Source organism: Stegodyphus dumicola, chromosome 7 (genome assembly GCF_044657685.1).
Source record: "Stegodyphus dumicola isolate Sdum_Otavi_A_Nest chromosome 7, ASM4465768v1".
Lineage (NCBI taxonomy): Eukaryota > Metazoa > Arthropoda > Arachnida > Araneae > Eresidae > Stegodyphus > Stegodyphus dumicola.
The window spans coordinates 121,702,034-121,720,831 of record NC_140774.1 but is presented as its reverse complement, the minus strand read 5'-3'; the positions used below and the strand labels follow the sequence as shown (position 1 = coordinate 121,720,831).

The 18,798-nt window shown below is 30.3% G+C and overlaps 1 protein-coding gene across 5 annotated transcripts in view; it reads left to right on the top strand.

Moving 5' to 3' along the window:
• Positions 1–18,798, top strand: part of LOC118185904 (uncharacterized) — a 189,376-nt gene that overhangs the window by 128,674 nt on the left and 41,904 nt on the right. For all 5 annotated transcript variants that reach the window (XM_035355855.2, XM_035355854.2, XM_035355852.2 and 2 more), the window contains 2 exons: positions 3,228–3,425; positions 7,408–7,622. In XM_035355855.2, coding sequence (XP_035211746.2) covers positions 3,228–3,425; positions 7,408–7,622 — 413 coding nt within the window. The remainder of the gene's footprint in view (positions 1–3,227; positions 3,426–7,407; positions 7,623–18,798) is intronic.

Here is an 18,798-nt window from a genome sequence, read left to right as displayed (position 1 = left end):
GAGCTAGTTTCTCTTAGAACAACCCTTCTCCCATGAAGGCGTCTTATTAAGTGCTTATCTTTCATTTTAATAAGAAGCTATGCTCTCATTAAATATTCACCTAAACTTTTGTTTATCTCATTTATCTTAAAATGTAAGGGGAGGGTCTTATAACCAAGGAAGTCTTATTTTCGAGTAATTACTTTGGTAAAAGTGCTTTCCATAAAAAACATTTTGTTTTGTTTTATAAATAACATCATTTGTCTCAATACTAACCTTTTTTAACCTTTTTCTTTGAACGCAAGGTAAATAAACGGGAAAAAACATTAAATATGAAAATGATTTTTTGAAAAATTTTTACAGAGATAATAATAACTTAGTTATAGTAGTAATTTTATGGAAATTAAATATATGTCGTCTTTTCTCCCCTTAATAAATTTCCTAAAAATGACTTAATATAGCAATGGAAAAAGAGACAGGGCTAACATGGCAGTAAAAATGGCAATTATCAATATTTGTATATACGTAAATAGCTAATATAACATAGCTGATTGTCACTGTTCTTAGTCTAGACTTCAATCCGGGTAAGATTAGGAGGTTACATCAATTTTGTGCACGTGGAATAAGGGTAGATAAAAATTTACAGAAGTCTTTTCGAGTCAAAGGAAAAGGAGAAAACGATGCTCTGATGGATCCCTCTGAGGCGATTTATTGAAGGTTCACAAAGATTCTGCAGCACTGTTAATACAGTTTACCGGAGCCAGGCAACAAGAGAAATCAAATATGAACACGCTGGGATTCGAAGCAAGGATATTTCGATTACCCATCGGACTTGCCGACCGCTCTCTCCAATAGAGCAGACATGGGGAAAATGGATAATTTCTTACAGATTTAGCACTGAGTTTGTTAATAAATTTTTATTTCCTACTTTATAAACCAGCATATTTTTCTAGTTAAAAAGGAATCTGAATTATTTATAATTCGCATAAAGTTAGATGAGCTTTTTGAAATATTCGCCATTATTACTTTGCAAAGGTCTTTTCTTGGGGGCGGGGAAGAAAAAGTTCCTCATGGAATAAAAAAAAATAAATAAATAAAATAAAATAAAAATTGAAAAGAAAAAAAAAAAAAAAAAAAAAAAAACATTGAAAGGTCGAATACAGCCGATTTTGAAGCTTAAACAACCACATGCTATTGACAAAAATAATATTAAATACATATGCATTTACCTTAACCCGTCTTCTAAATTTAATCTCTGGAAATAAAGGAAAATTTAAGAAAGAAAAAAAAAAAAAAAAAAAAAAAAGACCGAATTTTTGCAGTCCAACATATTCGAATAATTTTTCAACTGTGTCTAGTCAAAAAATTCTGACACAGGTGCTCCAAGGAAAACAGTAGGCGGCATCTGGCATTCATCCAGTCAAGAAAGGCGATATCCAGTTTACGAGCGGCACACTAAAAAATTATTTAAAAAGAATACGTTTCTTCACATAAGCCTTCAGATCTTATTTCTGTCGCCCTCTTTCACGAAAACGGAAAGAAGGCAAAGTGCTCTGTTTGATTTCTACCTATTACAAACGGTCTTCGCTTAGGAAAATATAAAAGTTTTTAAAATACATATGCTATTTATAATTTGTCTTCATACAAATTTGTAGGAGATTTTTTATAAAATAAATAAATAATAAAAAATTTTAAAATGTAAATAAGTAATTAAAAGTAAAATAAAATAATTAAAAATAAAAACCAACTAACAAATAAATGATAATTTTTTTAATTCATTATAATAAATTTGAATAAAATTAGCATATGGCTATCAAGTAAGTCTTCTTAGTTTTTAAAATTGAGTATTATTGACTTATTGTTCGATCAGTACTTAGTCACTTAGTCTCTGTACACGTAGGGAATAAAGTTTTTTCCCCTTTCTAAATGTACAATATAAATGTGATTTTAATTGTTCCAAGTTCTCATTTTTCTAAGGCGAAAAGAAAAATATATGTGTGGCATAGATGCACTCAGTTGATCAATGTTATTAATAATTAACAGAATTTTATCAGAAATATTGTGTACAGTAAAGTTTTTCATTAATTTCATGATTTATTTGGTTGACTTAACTGCTTATTGTTGCGCAAAGTCTGAGCTCTGTTCTAAAATAAAACAATAAAATAATCGATCCACCTTTATTTAATCTCGATTTAATATTACTCATTTTTAATTTAATCTTTGTTTAATATTATAGCTGAGTCTAAAATGTGTACACAATTTTAAAATTGGACATGTTCTCTATATTTTACTTCTTCCTTTCTCATTCCCATGGAATTCACACCATAGTGAGTTACAAGCGCTCGTTTATTCGATTCGTTACATAATCCAAGTCTTACTAATACTGTAATAAAATGTCTGAAACAACGAATAGATGCCCGAGGATCCCTCAGATCTTTGATTTAAATCAAAGATCCATGAGTAATTATTAGAAATAGATAATTTACAGCTCCAGGTCTCATGGAGTAATTTTCTGAATCAAAATTTGATTCCTCATGAAATTCCTTTATAAAAATCTAATAAGTTACATAAGTTAATTGTTAAAGATTATCGAAATACGCGTAATTTGAAAAAGGTACTTGAATTCTTTAAGTTTAAAGAAATGCTGGTGCAGTATATCGTTTATTGCCTTTCAAGTAAAAAATTTTAATACCATTAAACCTGATGCGTAAATTGCCACCTTACCGTAAATCACCATACAGTAATGCCGTTATTATAGCTTTCGATATATCTGATTTGTTTTTATGGCACTTATGGCTATTTAATACTAGACTCCTTAATCTTGCACAGTTGCAATCCCTATGGGAGAAAAATATAAATTACTATCTACTGTAATTTTTTGTGAATTTTGTATATTTATTTTATGAATATCATCTCTACCTCATTTAATCTATAGTTTAGCAATTTAAATTTTTTAATGAACTATAAAATAGTATTACTATATTAACAAGATATCTGTGGGTAAAATTTGATTTGTAGGTGTCTTATTTAATTGCATGAACACCTTTGGTCATTATGCAATTTTACTTAATTTGTCTTATCACATTTGTGTCGATTCTATAACTGGTGAGAAAAGAATGTGCCCATCTGCACTGAAGAATGTATTTATTGTCGATTTTATTTCAGAGAGAACTTGCGAACTTTTGTAATTTACAGTTTTCTCATTTTAGTGGCTTTGCAAAAAATTTAGTTTTCTTGTTTTCTCACAGGTACTACGAAACGGGTTCCATCAAACCGGGAGTCATTGGAGGAAGCAAACCAAAAGTGGCCACCCCTAAAGTGGTAGACGCCATAGCCAATTACAAAAAACAAAACCCAACCATGTTCGCTTGGGAAATCAGGGACCGGCTTTTAGCCGATGGAATTTGTGATCAAGACAACATACCTTCTGTCAGCTCCATCAACAGGTTTGTTTGTTTGTTATTTCTGCTTCGTGAAAAATCCTTGTTTGTGTTTTAAGACGAAGTCGATGATTTGCTTAGCATAAACATAAATAGTATAAAAAAGAGTTTAAACAAATGTCCTCTTAATAGATCACAACACTCCATTTGTAAGCAAGTGTGAGTTTAAGGAAGTGCAAAATAATCCAAAGCAGGAGATTTTTACTGCATTCTTTACCGCTGTCTGGTTAAATTGCCTACTCATCTTATGTCCATGAAATTTTTGCTCCATTTTTGCTTGTTTGGAATTTCAAATGCTAACAATTTGCTGCTGAAATTTGCAAATGGTTTGAATTTGTTAGGAAATTCCAGGGAAATTTCCATAGATTTATTCAACAGGGAATTTTTTCGCTTTTTATTTTGCTAAAATAATTAAATAAATTGTTATGATTTCTAGATGAAATTAAAAAATATCTTATCTACTTGTATGCCAGAAGCATATTACCGATAGGAAGAAAATCACTTATGATTGATGTAATTTTCTTTCTATCAATTATTAGGTATTCATCTGTTTGCAGAAAATGATCATGATCGTCATTCACTCACTATTATATTATTAAATTATCATTATTATAAACATTACTGCTCAATGAAATACATCATTTAAAGAACAAAGCCTAATTTTCAGATTGCACATCTATTCAAAAATATCAGATTACACATCTATGCAAAAATAGTGCTAAGCAAACAAAAATTCTTAAAATTATGAATTTGAAATATATAAAACTCTTTTGGTATTGAAAAATTTTGGAAACTGTATTTTTCATATAATGTTGATGCCAGAAAAAGACGAATGTGTATGCAATATTTGCAATAAAAAAACTTCCAGCGGTACTAAAATATGCACGCTAGAATTTATATAAAAAAATTCTAACTTTCTCACACTCTTTATACTAAGCGCTTTGGTTAACTGTTTCTTACAAAGATTTTAATGTTTGTGACATACATTAACAGTTTCAGATTATTTTAAAATACGTATCACGTAGACAAATTTAATTAATTTAATTAAAACATACAATTTCCAAACAGTTAAATTATGCTGCAAAATACTTATCATTATTAAAAATTATAAAGTATAAAATAAAAATTACATTAATTTGCTCGAACAATGAAGAAATATCTTTTAAAGAAAAGTTTCTTTAAAGATAGTGGTTTATACTGTTTAGAATAAAAATATACTTTCGCGAAAGCTATAATTAACAACACATTAATTTTAGAAAACTTTGTCCTGTATTTTGTTCTAGATCGTTAACGTAAGATTCCACTAGAGCTTCCAACTCGATCAAAAAAATCTAAGCTGCCCATTCTACAAGTTAATCAGTTAAATTAAAATTCGCCGCAAATAAATAAAATTTAAACGTCTAGCAGATAGCTGTATTTAATCAGTATTCCATACCAGTTGATTGTGCTAAGATAGAATTTGGTAGCCTGGACATTTTTCTGCAACTTTTATTAATAGACAGCGCTGTCATGATTGATAAATCTGTAAACATAAACACTGGTTGACGTATGTATCTTCTTGCTAAGAGCTGGAAGAGAGAAGCTTTAGTTATTTATTTTCTGTGTTGTTGGAGTTCGGAGGACTAACAGCTTGACTGAATACGAATTGTGTCTATGATTAATTAGCTTGATAAAACGAATCCCTGCTGCTTCGTAACGATTTTTGTTGTGCTTGATCACTATCAATCGTAGAAATAAGTATTACAATTAGGTAATGAGTGGCAAAAAAGATGTATGAAGAGGGGCGAATGGTTTCTATTTTGGAAATGTGTTTCCGTGTCGATCTGGATGACGGCCAGAGAGACCTCCGCGTGTGGGCCCCCTTCTTTCGTCCAAACATTTATATTGCTGACGTTCTATTTGTCTGGAAATGTTTTCCTCTAGCAGTGACTAATAAAGCGACTTCCCTCACCCTTTGCGGAAGGAATAAATCCGCACGCAAATGAAATCATTTTTTATCTGGAAGCCTCGAGTTTCGAATATATCTTTCTTGAACAAATTCAGAGAAATCTGAGACTGCATCTAAAAAACTGGAAAGATACGTACTGTAGACTTGTGCTTTTAATTAGCTTCCTATTCATGAACTACACATTTTTTACGAATTATTGCATTAGTTCCAAAAAAAGGTCATATTCATTTTAACGGCATTTTAATTTATGAGCTTTCGAATTTGAGAGATTGTTTGCTTCTATACAAGTTTCTAAAATTGAAAGTCCATCCTAATTAAAACTGAGACTCACAATTTAAGACGAGTTGACAAAGGAATATATGAAGAAAGGTACATTCGTTTGGCAACAGCATCAGTTTATTCCAGAGGCGAACTTTCGCAGATTCATAACAATAAATACTAGAGAAGGTTGCTGTCAAGCTGTATGAAAATGACTGGAGTCGATGAAGGTCTCTTGCTACAATTTCATCAAATCATAACATTATAGTTTGACAGATAATGCGTCCTTAATTAGCATTTGATCACCCATTAATTATTTTAACAATATAGAAATTATCCTTTTGAAAATGTTACTTTAATTACATTTATCATATATCTTCTTCGTGGTCTTCATTTTGAGTATTCGATTTCGTAATCCAAAACGTCCAACACGTCAAAGAAATTAAATTGAAACATAGCCTTATATACATAGGAAGGCATCTGCAGAAGTATTCAAGCAAAATTTCTGTAACATGAATATAACTATCAGTATTTGTAATAAGTTATAACTGGAATATTGAAATATTTAAGCAGTGTGATACTTCTTTATTCATTGTTTTGAATAAATTTGCAAGATTCCACTAGTATATTCCTCGTAAAAAAGCTTTATCATGATAATATTGCTTTTAATTTATTAATTAAAATATTTGCCTTATGTTTAATTTCCTCCTGATAAAATGATTACGCAGACATGGGTAATTTTTACTATGCAATTAAAAATGATTGATTGGATTCAGCTTGCAAAATTGATAAACTGTTTACTTCACTTTCGTGTTTTACTTAGGTAAAGCAGGATTCTAATTGTAATCAGAAGCGATCTTATTTATTTACCTTTAGTTTATATTTAAGCGAAGATCCTATGTTACTCTTCAGTGATGTCCAAAATCACTAAAAATATACGAGTATAATTCAAAACACCGTTGCAATTGGCCTTAGGATTTTCGACCTAAACGGTGTAGAAAAGCGCTGGAGGGCCTCGCTTCGAATTTCAAATCTTGTTTATTTTTCGGGTTAACATATACGCTAAATGTGATATGTGAAGGATCTGAATTTAAAGTGGAGGTAACCAGATACAGGATGCTCCTGTTTGGAACATAAGAGTCTAAAAAATGAGGAACAACTCCTACAATCAAAACTTTATGATTCCGAAAAGTCGCATGTCTTTTAAAACAACAATAAGTGTAATGCTCCAACACTTCTATCAGCTGTTTCGAACCTCATCGAAAAAATTTAAATTAACGGTCTTGATTTTAGTACATACACCATCAGTTTCTCAATCATACAGTTATCAATTCAATGCTTCAAAAATCCTTTATACCTAGTATGTTTTTAGAGAAAGGCACTAATGTTGTTTCTCCTTACAACCACATTGCATTTTACACCCGTTGCTATAATGAATAAAGATATTAGGTGTTTAAAACATTGTAGAATAAGCCGTATGTTAAATAACTTTGCTTAAGTATAACGTAATGTTAAAACTTTCTAAACGTTCTTAAGGTTGACAAGATTGAGCTATAATATCAGCAGGCATATTAAGTACATTTTCGAATTACAAATCATTTGGCCTTGATATTTTCATTTAAGTGATGAATTTATCCAAACAAAGCCTTTTTGTATATGGTTAAGCACCTGCATACTTAAATCTTTCCTCAGATAAACTTTAAATGTAGTCTGAGGGAGAAATGCTTATGCAAATGTTTCTGTAAAAAAGGTATATCCTCTAATAATTATTTGTATTTATAGGATTGTGCGTAACAAAGCTGCTGAGAAAGCAAAACATGTGGTGACGTCCAGTTCCAATAGTCCTAGCCCTCAAATGACTTCCACGGTTATTGTCACCTCACATCCAGACCAAAGGCCTTCCTACTCCATCAATGGAATTCTTGGAATTCCAAACCCCCTGGAGGACAACGGTAGCAATAAAAGGAAAAGAGACGACAGAGATAACACCGAACAACGTCAGTACTTTTTTAATTACGTTTTCTTATCAATTGTGCTAATCAATAATGATTTGTAGAGTGCATCCTGGATGTTCTTATATCCATGTGGTATTTCTAAAGATGATATTTTAAGTTAATAACGCACAGTTAAGGTATTTCACGTAAAAATGTAGCGCAAAGCACAGCTGCTGAAGCATGATTCTATTTTCAAGATTATTTTCGTTTTCAGATTTCATATGGTGGAAAAAAAACTTCTTCCACTGTGGGTAACTGGGTGTATTAAGGATATCATGGCTATTTTTCTACTATAGGTCTAAGAAAAACCGAAGACCTGCTCACACTTTAAATAATTAGAAGTATGTCTCAGGTGATTTAGAGGCACATAAGCTAGTGTGTCCAACATTACAGGTCACAAATTGCTCCCCTGGACAACTACCCAAGTGAATCCATTACATTACGTAAAACTAAAAAGGCTATAAAGAGTATGGACGTTTCGAACACACTGTACTCTAAATTTCCTTCAAATGCATTTAGCATGAATCTGATTCATTTTATGTTTGCTATATCGTAACGATTTAAAATTTGTATGTTAAGAGCGAAATGATACGTTTTAAATTGGCAGACAGATTGTAAGACAAATTTAGAGAGTTTCGTGAATTTTCAAACTTAAGACAACGAAAGTCTTCAGACTTTCGTTGTCTTAAGTTTGGAAGTCTTGTTTGGAAGTCGTTGTTAAGTCTGAAGACTTTCGTTGTTTTATTTTAAATTTAGAGATCTTAATGAACAAAATAAGGAAATATATTTTCTAAAAGCGACTTAACAATATTAAAAGCTACAGTGATAGCAAATATTTAATTTATTTTAGAAATCATGCTAATATTTTTTCGCGATGAAATGAAATTCACTGCAGCCTAGTTAAAATGAGATGTATAACCGAAAAAAACCTTCATCAGACACAATGTTGGACCTAATTGAAGATAAAACAGCTATTAAAGATGCCATTTGGCAGAATTTCAAAATAAGTTTTACTTGGAAGAAGATTTATCTTGAGATACTGAAACCAGTTTTGACTTAGATAAGCCAACTATATTAATATAAATTTGCATTATATCGAGAAGATTAATTTATAACCTTTATGAAAATCTTTAAAGTAATATCTGAGCAATAATTTTCATAATATGGAGAGAATGTATTGTTTAATCATTCCCCAAATGAAATTTCAGAAAAACTAGAAAAGAATCTAAAAGTACGAATACAATGCAATTTTGAGCAAATTAAGACGCTTTCTTGGTTACAATTGCAAGTAGTTTATATAAGCCGTTATGATACTTGATTATTAGCCGCTATAATACTTGATTAATATTTACTATTTAATTATTATAGTAAGTATTATTATTATTGTAATAACTTATTATTATAGTAATTATAATAATAATAGTAATTATTATTATTATAATTACTAATATAATAATATTTATATATAATAATAATTAATATTATCATTATAATACTTGATTATTACTTATTATTATTAAAATTTTTTACAATATTGTTAGTTATATGGTAGAATCTAAAATAATAAACTCTTGCATCACTTTCTATAATGTTGAATTAATATCGAAATTGCTTTTCAGAATTATTAAATTGAATTCATCGAAATGTTGACATCATTCTTCGTTTCGTTTACATCATTTATTCCGAATAACATTCATAAATCTTCAAAATAACATTTACTATACTTAAAAATAAATCATAGGCATGTGAAAGTAATGGTGAAATATTATAAAAAAATAGCATGGCACAAATTCATTCGATAATTTTAACCTATGGTCTTTGCTCTTGCTTAGGTAAAGAACTTTCGAACACATAACGTCCACTTCGAAACCTCATCCATTACAAAGGCGTTAAAATTTAATTACAGAAAGAACATAAGCAATTACTCGCGAGTCTTGGTTGAGTCTCTGTAATTGTCTGTAGATCAACGGGAGTCGATGCGATTTGTCACGGCTTTTTCCAAAGTAGCGAAGTTACCGTCACACAAGCGTGACCAAGGTCAAAGATTCCCAACCTAGAATTAGACTTTAAATGATAATGTCCGGTGTTACACCGTGAGAGTAGATTTCGATACATTGTGATGAACGTCTGTTGTTTTTAATTTTGTTTCAGTTTCAAAAGTAAACTTGCAGGAAATGGTATGAAGAAATTTCAGATTACTTAAAAATACAGGAACTCAATATTGCCTTTTTCTTGGGTCGAATACGACAAAGCATACAAAAATTACCTACTACTTGAAAGAATTCCTTCGTAAAGGATATTCTAAAAAAAGCCGTCTTAATATTTTACACACGAGAGAAATTACGAAAACACACATGCAACCAGCTCGTTTGCCGATATTTGGAACTTTGATATAACAGAATTATAGCAGAAGTTCAAGACAACTGCTTTATTTTTATTCGTATATTTTGAGAAAGAAAAATTTAGCAAAGAAGTCCAGAGGTGAATCAGAGCACTGTATATGATTAGCAAATTTTATAAAAGATAACTAACAAAATTCTGTGCTGAAAGATTAATAGGGATTAAATCTTAATGCTTGTGAGAAAAATGTCATGTTCCATTTCGCTAACCGAGAATTTTAATGGCACGACGAAAGATAACGATGGAAAGCGATATGTGATGGAAATACACAGATTCTTAGCCAAATGTTTCTTTACTAGACTTTGGAAGCTACAAAAAACCGTGCAAAATTATTATTATTGCATGCTTTGCTATCATAACTTTATTTAACTTTATTAACTTACTTTTCAATTCTACATTTCATTAAAAAAGAAACCTGAAAACTAGAATTCTATACCATGCTTAAAAATACACACATAGCCTTTCTACGTATGTATACCTATATAAACTTTCGTTATAGGTATCTCTAATGCTGCAAAAGCACTAAATTACTTATATTTATTACGCGCCTAAATGTGTGACATCAAACACAAGGAATTTCAAGAAAATTACTTTCCTGATCTTGTTTCATTTATTTGATCACAGCTTAGAACTCACTACAACACAGTCGAGAATTTTTCAAACTAAAATAAACTTCGCACAAATATTCTTGGAAATATCGCTTGTAAAGAAATAAATACTTTGTTCTTGTTCTTTCAGGAAGAAGGAAAGTAAAATAGAAACGGCATAGATAGCATCGTAGTAAATTACTAGACCCATTGACTGAAATCCTGTTTTGTTTTTTTTTTTTTTTTTTTTTTTTTCGTACAACATTTCATTTTTTATTTCTTTTATTGTTAAAACGATACTACATTATAATTTTCCTTAATTTTTTCTTTGGCATATATATATATATACCTTGAATACCTTGAATTTATATATATATATATACCGTTTTATGCCTTGAAACCAAAATTTTAAGCAAGTTTGAATAGCGACCCAGCAAACCTGTAACTGATTGGTCAAAAAATATTGCCGGCTACAAATCATGTTGAAAAGATCTGGGATATAGTAAAAACTTAAATCAGTAATAAACCTACTCCCATAACAAAAAAAAAAAAAAAAGAAAGGGGGACTGATAAAATTTATTTTTAAGATATACCATCATAGCGCAATAATTAAATGTAAAGTGGTAAACTATATAAGAGTATATTTCATGATATCAGCTATTATTGATTACTAAAGAAAGCTAAACAAAATATTAAATTTCGTTTGCTTTCCTTTTAGTTTAATTAAGCTAACATTTTAACATAGAAAGCTGTTGCTTTTATTTCGTAAGATTAATAAATATGAAAAAAAAAAAAAAAAAACCCTGCATTTTTCACAAAAATTGCTGTAGCTTATTGAGTTATGCCGAAAACTAACAAATCATGTATTTCTCCTATGAGTCTAGTAACTGGCATGTACATTAGGAATTAAATTAATTATACAGTACGGTTTAATTGAAATTTAATTGGTATTCCCTCCCTCCTTGAGGTTCTCGCTTTTTTTTTTTTTTTTTTTTTTTTAAATATGCGATAGACAGAAATAAAGCTGCAGTTCAAAAGCAACTCTGAAATTATATAGACACCACTTAAAATTATCGAATTTAAGCACCCAGACATGACATACTTTTAGGATTCTGGCGCTAAATTTTGATGATTTCGAAAATTTAGTCATTTTTTGTGGAATTAAGACACCAAGAAATTCAATCTGAATTGCTTGAGAAACTGCGAAAAAGAAATATTTCGTTCTTATCACGTGTACTTTATTATACGCTTTAGTACAATGGCAAACCGCGAAAAGCACTTCATAAATCACTAAGGTCTCAGACGATACGCTGTTATGTTTCCTAACCTTCTTTAATAGACAGCTCGTGTGCATGCGGTTTTGTGGCTTAGTTCGCCGGCTGGCCTCCGGAGCCGCAACTAACTTATTTCACCTTGTTAACGAGAAGTCACGGAGTTAATGACCACTTCCAACAACCGCCCATATGTCATTTGCAAACCTCAAGTTGATGTGGGAAAATGGTAGCTGCGTGATGAAAACAGTTTTTGAATGCACACTTCAATACATCAAGAGGACAATTATGCTACCTATTTATTTTTCCAGTTTAAAAACTCTCTTGAATACGAAATTAATTTTGCTGAAGCTCCTGAACAACTATTAAGCACCTCTCATTATGGATTTTGATAAATCTATGTATTTTACAAACAACTAAACAACAATAAAAAAGAAACAAATAACTTACAACTACAGAAATATCGAACGGATAATTAACTTTGAATCTTTTTTGCTGTTTGTTTAAGTAAAAATGAAATTATGCTGTCTGAATGAAACCACGATAAATCCGATAATTCCTTTTTATATTAAAAATTATTATCTCAAGCAAATTTTTTATACTTAACCATTACATTATTATTATTATAGTTAAATGAAAATTTTCAAGCAATAGTTATTTATTTCGGCATTCAATTATATTTTTCAGAAAAGCAGTACTAATGATAACAATAATAATAATAGTTCTCATAATAAATTTGATTTGTTTTATAGTACTTACGCATGTAATTGGATAAAAAGGGTACAGGATTTTCTTCCTGCTTCCATATAAAATATGTTACTCAAATTTAAGATTTAAACGCTGCATGCTTGATAATAAAAAAAAATTCTAAAGAATCCAAGCTCCTTGAAATAAAATATTTCTGAAATGCTCTTTTTAAATTATATGTGAATTAAATATCCAATACAAAAGCATCGTTTATTCTGTGGTCGCTCATAGGGGATGTTAATGGAAATGGAAATAAAGCGCATAGGACGTAAGACCCATCAGGGACTAGTTAAATGTTTCGCTGATACACAGACTCCGACATATCGTGAGGGAGAGCGGTCTTTGAATTTGGCAGGGATTGGAAAAATGAGAGATAGGATAATTGAAATGATTCCAAGGCGCCAAAACATGGCAGCTGGTTACGACTCAATCCGCGTTACGGTTGGTAGATCTTTCCCCATTCATTTCATTATGAAACGGGTCCCCCCATTCCTAGTGCTCCTTCCCTTTTATGGAACATGAGATGATTATGCGGTCTGCCCTTCTATCGAGTCTCATTCAGAGCTTCTGATATCTCTCCCAGAGATGGGTATCAACCACAGATCTACTCACGATCTACTCATGCTCACAAGTATAAAACGTTACCACTTGTGGAGTACTTTATAACACATTATAAGAATTTATGGAATGGTTGAAGTACTTTAAATTACTTTAATAGTACTTTTAAAGTACCAAAAAATTAACCATGAACTTTGAATACCTTAATCTTTCCCGTTTTCGTTTCGTTTCTGCAGTTCGAACTGCAGGCCAATACATACAAGCAATTTATAACGTAGAAAAAGTACACTCTTCTTGTGCTTTACAATATTTAGATTAACTATTGTACACCTCACACCAATCAAATCAAATATCGCAATGCTGGAAGATTCGTAAAATTTTAAAAAGTGCAGAACAGTAAAAACATTTATTTGTCACTCAATGCGAACGGCTCTTGTCTTTCGTAAAGCGAAAAACTAATTTAATTTTTTTTTTTTTTTTTTTTTTTTTTTTTTTTTTTTTTTACATTGCACTCAACGATAAATTATCATTTACTGGAGGATAATTAAATAATGTTTTCTAATTTTATAAGTAAGAAATTTTCTAATGTCAAACAAGTTTGGTTGTTAAAAACATGTCTTGATCAAATTTTTAAAATTTCTTTAGAATTTTGTTTAAAATGCTCCATAAAATTAAATAAAACGCCTAAAACATTTTAAATAGGGTAAATAAATGTAACATGGAAAAGCTAATACTATCAAATATTGAATAAAACAGCCTCAACTTGGCCCTGAAATTTATAAGAGAATCTTTTTTGATATTTCATCTGTTGCATTAGAAATGTCACTATGACTTTAAAGATATTCCTCTAAGAGGCCTCACCACTCGTTGATGCTCACTTACTTAAATAACAGAATCATAATGTTGTTCATTTTTTACTTTCACAGAAGACAGAAAAATATATGAATAGAGTAATAAAGAGGGAAGTTCATATATAGCAAACAAATTCTCATTGCCACCTGGGAAACTTTAAAAAGCGCATTTTATTTTAATTAATACACTTAAGTCTTTCATCCTATTAAAATTTAGTGATTTTGAGGTCGTTGTATTATTTCTACGTTTGTACAATACTCTAACGTTGCGAATGATATTAATGTCACACTAAACGCATCAGGCAGAGAATAAGTCAACTATAAGTAAGCTATTGCCAAGTAAAAGATAAAGTGCTCAAGAATGAGTTCTGAATAAAATTCTTAATTTTGCTTACGCGTTTAAACTTTCTATTGCCATTAACACTTTTTATTAAGGAATAAGATTTAGTTAAATTAAAGAAACTGGAAACTGATATGGATATAGTAACATGTATGTATCGGGATTTACTTTAAATGATGAATTTTTTTAACGTTTTATTTTTAATGATTCAGCGAGGTATCAATACGTTTTCCAGAAATTTAGTATATATATAAAACATGAGTATAAATATAGGCATGTAAACAGATAAAGAGAAATCAGTGGGATGCAAATAGAAAAATAAAAAATTATTATGATGAAGTATTATGAGAATTTGATTATTGTGATGTTAAAAGAGTATAATCTAAACTCTTCGTTTTCTCATTACTTTACCTTACTTTAGAGAAAATTTTATTTTTGTGAGGGGTCTGCCAAAGTTCCAATCCTGAAAACTGTTGTCATTATTAATTTCATATCATATTTAATTTACCTTTCAAATGATTCCAGTACAATACTTGATCAGTAGCAAAATGAATGATTTCAAAACTTTACTTTTAATGATCTTTACTTTTAACTTCATATCTTTATCAAACTTTACTTTTAATTTCATATCATATTTAATTTATCTTTCAAATGATTCCAGTACAATACTTGATCAGTAGCAAAATGAATGATTTCAAAACTTTACTTTACTTTTAATTTATATTTATTTTATTTTTTTAACTTAACAGACCTAATTGATATAATTTATAATATATCTGACTGATATAATTATTAATTTGTTAAACTCATAATTTTTATAAATACGTATATTCTTGGCATATGTAATCCAATAGTTCTACTTTACGAACTTAAGTAAATTAAACCAATTAATTGTATGAGAAAAGTATTAATTTTATTAACGTACTTTTAAAATTTTAAAAATTAAAGTAAAGAGTGCGTGAATAATTCCACTACATTTGTAACTGACCATTTGTAACTGGTCAACAGAACATGCAAAACTGGCCAAAATCGTTGTTGTTTGAAAGAAGAATTCCTGTTCTTATTCTTCCCTTTTCTCTCCATCAGCAACTGCCTAATTTTCCTGAAAGATGATTCGTATTCTATAAGAAAACAGGAAAGAAAAATACGCACACGCATTCATTGAGTAGGAGAAAAATACTGAAAATAATATGAGGGTTACAATTTGTTTTTTGTTTGACTGGTAATAAAACAGCTCTGAAATCACTTTGATGGTGTAAAATACGTGGGCTCAAACAGATACAAGGAAAAAAATAAATAAATAGGCACGTAACAAGACTCGTATATTTTTAAAATTTCATTTCATATTTTTCACGCTCTACTGGAAACCTCCATTGTTCCGGCAACGGATTGCATTTTGATTTAAATATCCAAACATACGGGGAAAAAGCTATTGCCAAGTTTCCGATTTGTAAATCTTAAACACTTTACTGAATACATTGGCAATTGAACCGTTTTAAAATTTAACTAGAGACATCTTCATAATTAACAAAAATCTTTAAACCACTTTCAAAGTATAATATAGTTTGCATATATAAAGTATAATATTAATTTTATAAGTACGAATGGAATTACCGAAAGCAGTGCTATTTTGTTTTATTTATTTCCAACCTATCCTTTACAAGCGGTGCTCGAACTAAAAGGGGGGTGGATGTTATTTCGTCACCATCAGACCAATCCACCAGGCGATTGAATCCCCTCATCTTCAGTCGCCCTCTAAATATATAAGATATTTTCTCCTTTCCCGCGTGCCTTCGAGGTGTAACTGGAAGCACGTCTGACGCGTAATCGGGAGGGTCCGATGTTCGAATCCCAGCGCAAGCACTGCACATTTTTCACGTCTCCTGCGTCGATAAACCTAACGACTCTAAAAAACCTATCACATTTAACTTTTCTTAATGTAATATCTAGAAATCTGTCGGCAATTTACTATGTTTCTATGTCTACTCAGTAAGAAATTAAATGTTCAGATAGCATATTTATAAAATTCACTTTCTTCTCTTTCGATATGCTCTCAGTACATTCAAAAGCAAAGGTAACCAATTTGTAGCCAATTTTATTGATATCGTAGATATTTAAAATTTTATTGCGGGATAAAAATATTAGTAGTATTTTAAATTCATTGAAATGTTTGTGAATAATAAATTGTCCGTTTATTCATTTTACTGATCTATACGAACAGTAACTACCCCAATTAAGTAATCTTTTAAAATTAGATTAAAAAAATTGTAAAACTGAAATGTAGAGGAGATCGGAAGTGTCTTTATGTTAATTTTAAACTGCCAATTCTAAGATTTCCTGCCATTCCTTATTTTACATTTTAACTTGATAGATGTAATCGAAATAATTCATAGTATATCTAACTGACATAATTTATAACTTACATTTTTTTTGCTCCTCTTTCAATTTTTTTTAAGCTAAACGAAGTTTAAATATGAACAATACCATTTATACTCATGTCTTAATTATTTGTTGGAAAAGTTCTTAAAAAATCAATAGACTTAAATTATGCATATATTTTCTGAATATTAATTCCTGAATGAAAATGAAATAAAACTGGGAAATCAATCGTATTATACATATTGTTACGAACATCGCTTTTTAAAAAATATGATCAAACTCTAATCGACTATAAAAGTCCTTTCATTCAAAAACTATAAGTATTTGAACTAATTATTCAAAAACTATAAGAATTTCTCCTTTTATTTAAAAACTATAGTGTGTAATAAAGTAAATTAATAAATGAATTTTCATTTTAATTGCTATTAAATGCATTGTGAAATAGATTTTTAGGCTAGAAATCATTAATTTTCTACAGAGAGCTTTCTTACATGACAATGTGCGCGCATGAAAAACAGAATTACAGGCAAAAAAGCGTTGAAACGAAAATTTAAGTATTTGAAGTAGTAATCTTAAATTTATTTTAAAGTATTAATCTTATTTGAAAGAAATGTTGTACTGAATCTCAGCTGGATGAAATAAAAGACTACAGACAGTGGGACTGAAATGTATCAGAAAATATGTTAATGTTCACTACTGTATGCTGTGCTTCGGAAAAATTTGAAGTCTTCAAAAGAAAAAAAAAATGTTATAAGATACGTCACTCAGTCTTCAGATGCAAGTTTTAAATTTGGATGAGATTTTTTTGTACTTATTGATTATTTAAACTTATTTCGGTAGATACCTGACATTTGTCGATGTGGGGTTAAAAATGGATGCACAATTTTATTAAATTTAATTTTAGCATTGAGAATTCGAGAAGCTATAATTTTATTCACCATCTTTGGTCATGTTTATTTGATTTTGATTGCTTGCATATAAAAGTACAAACACAAAAATTTCATGTATTTATATAATAATCGATTGTGCAATAATAAGTATAACTGCGAGTTTAAAGAAATATGTTTTTAGAGAAGAAGAGCTTGCATATGAGGTATTGTAAGTAAATAAACTATATCCTAGCCAGGATTCGAACTTTAGATCTTCAAATTAAGAGACTGCTATATTATAAAGTCGCGTGGAAATAATGCCTTTATTCTTTGCGCTGAACCCTCTTCCCACTCTCTCAATACATTTAAATATAACTGGAAGGAAATAGGGAAGACCCTCATTCGATCAATTTCAATATTGACGAATGATGAATTGTCGTCATCGTATCAGTGATGAATTATCATTAGCCCTGTTTAGTTGGGCCTCAGATGTTAAGAAGAAATATTTAGGAGTTAATGTGATGATGAAAATGTTTAGAAGTAAAAAACATTGAAAAATCATCTGTGCGTTTCAAAATAGAGATCTTCGAATAAGCGGTATTTATGTACACCGGAGCAGTACATTGACGAAGTGCGTAAATGTTTGACAGGTATATAAGTCAGAGGAAAGGAAATCTAAAACAATAAATAAAACATAAGGCTAGTATCTTCTCTTAATTCCAAAACAGAACGCATACGAAAGCTTCTGTCATTTCTTTTGAGTGACACATAACCCCCATTCCCTAATATCGCTGAAAACGTTCCACCCTATTGGACCCTCTGGAAAGCTTTTGTGTTCCGCAATAGGCCCGTATCCCCATCACCATGGGATATCCCAGACTTTCAAAGAAAAGAGTGATAGAGAAAAAAGAATCATTCTCTTATTGGTCGACGCCGAGACCAACCGGGAGCAAGCTGTTTAATCAATTATCGAAATCTTCGACGTCCGCTTTGCTTCCCCTCCGCTTTATGTTCTGCGATCTCCTCTAAAGTACCCAACCATTTAATAAGATAATTCTCTTTTATTACAGATCCCTCTCCTTTCTTGCGCGTTGGGAACACAGTGGGGATGAAAATCCCTGCATGAGGTTGGCAAATGTAGTCATTATGAAATACATGAAAAGCAGTTAGAGTTGGA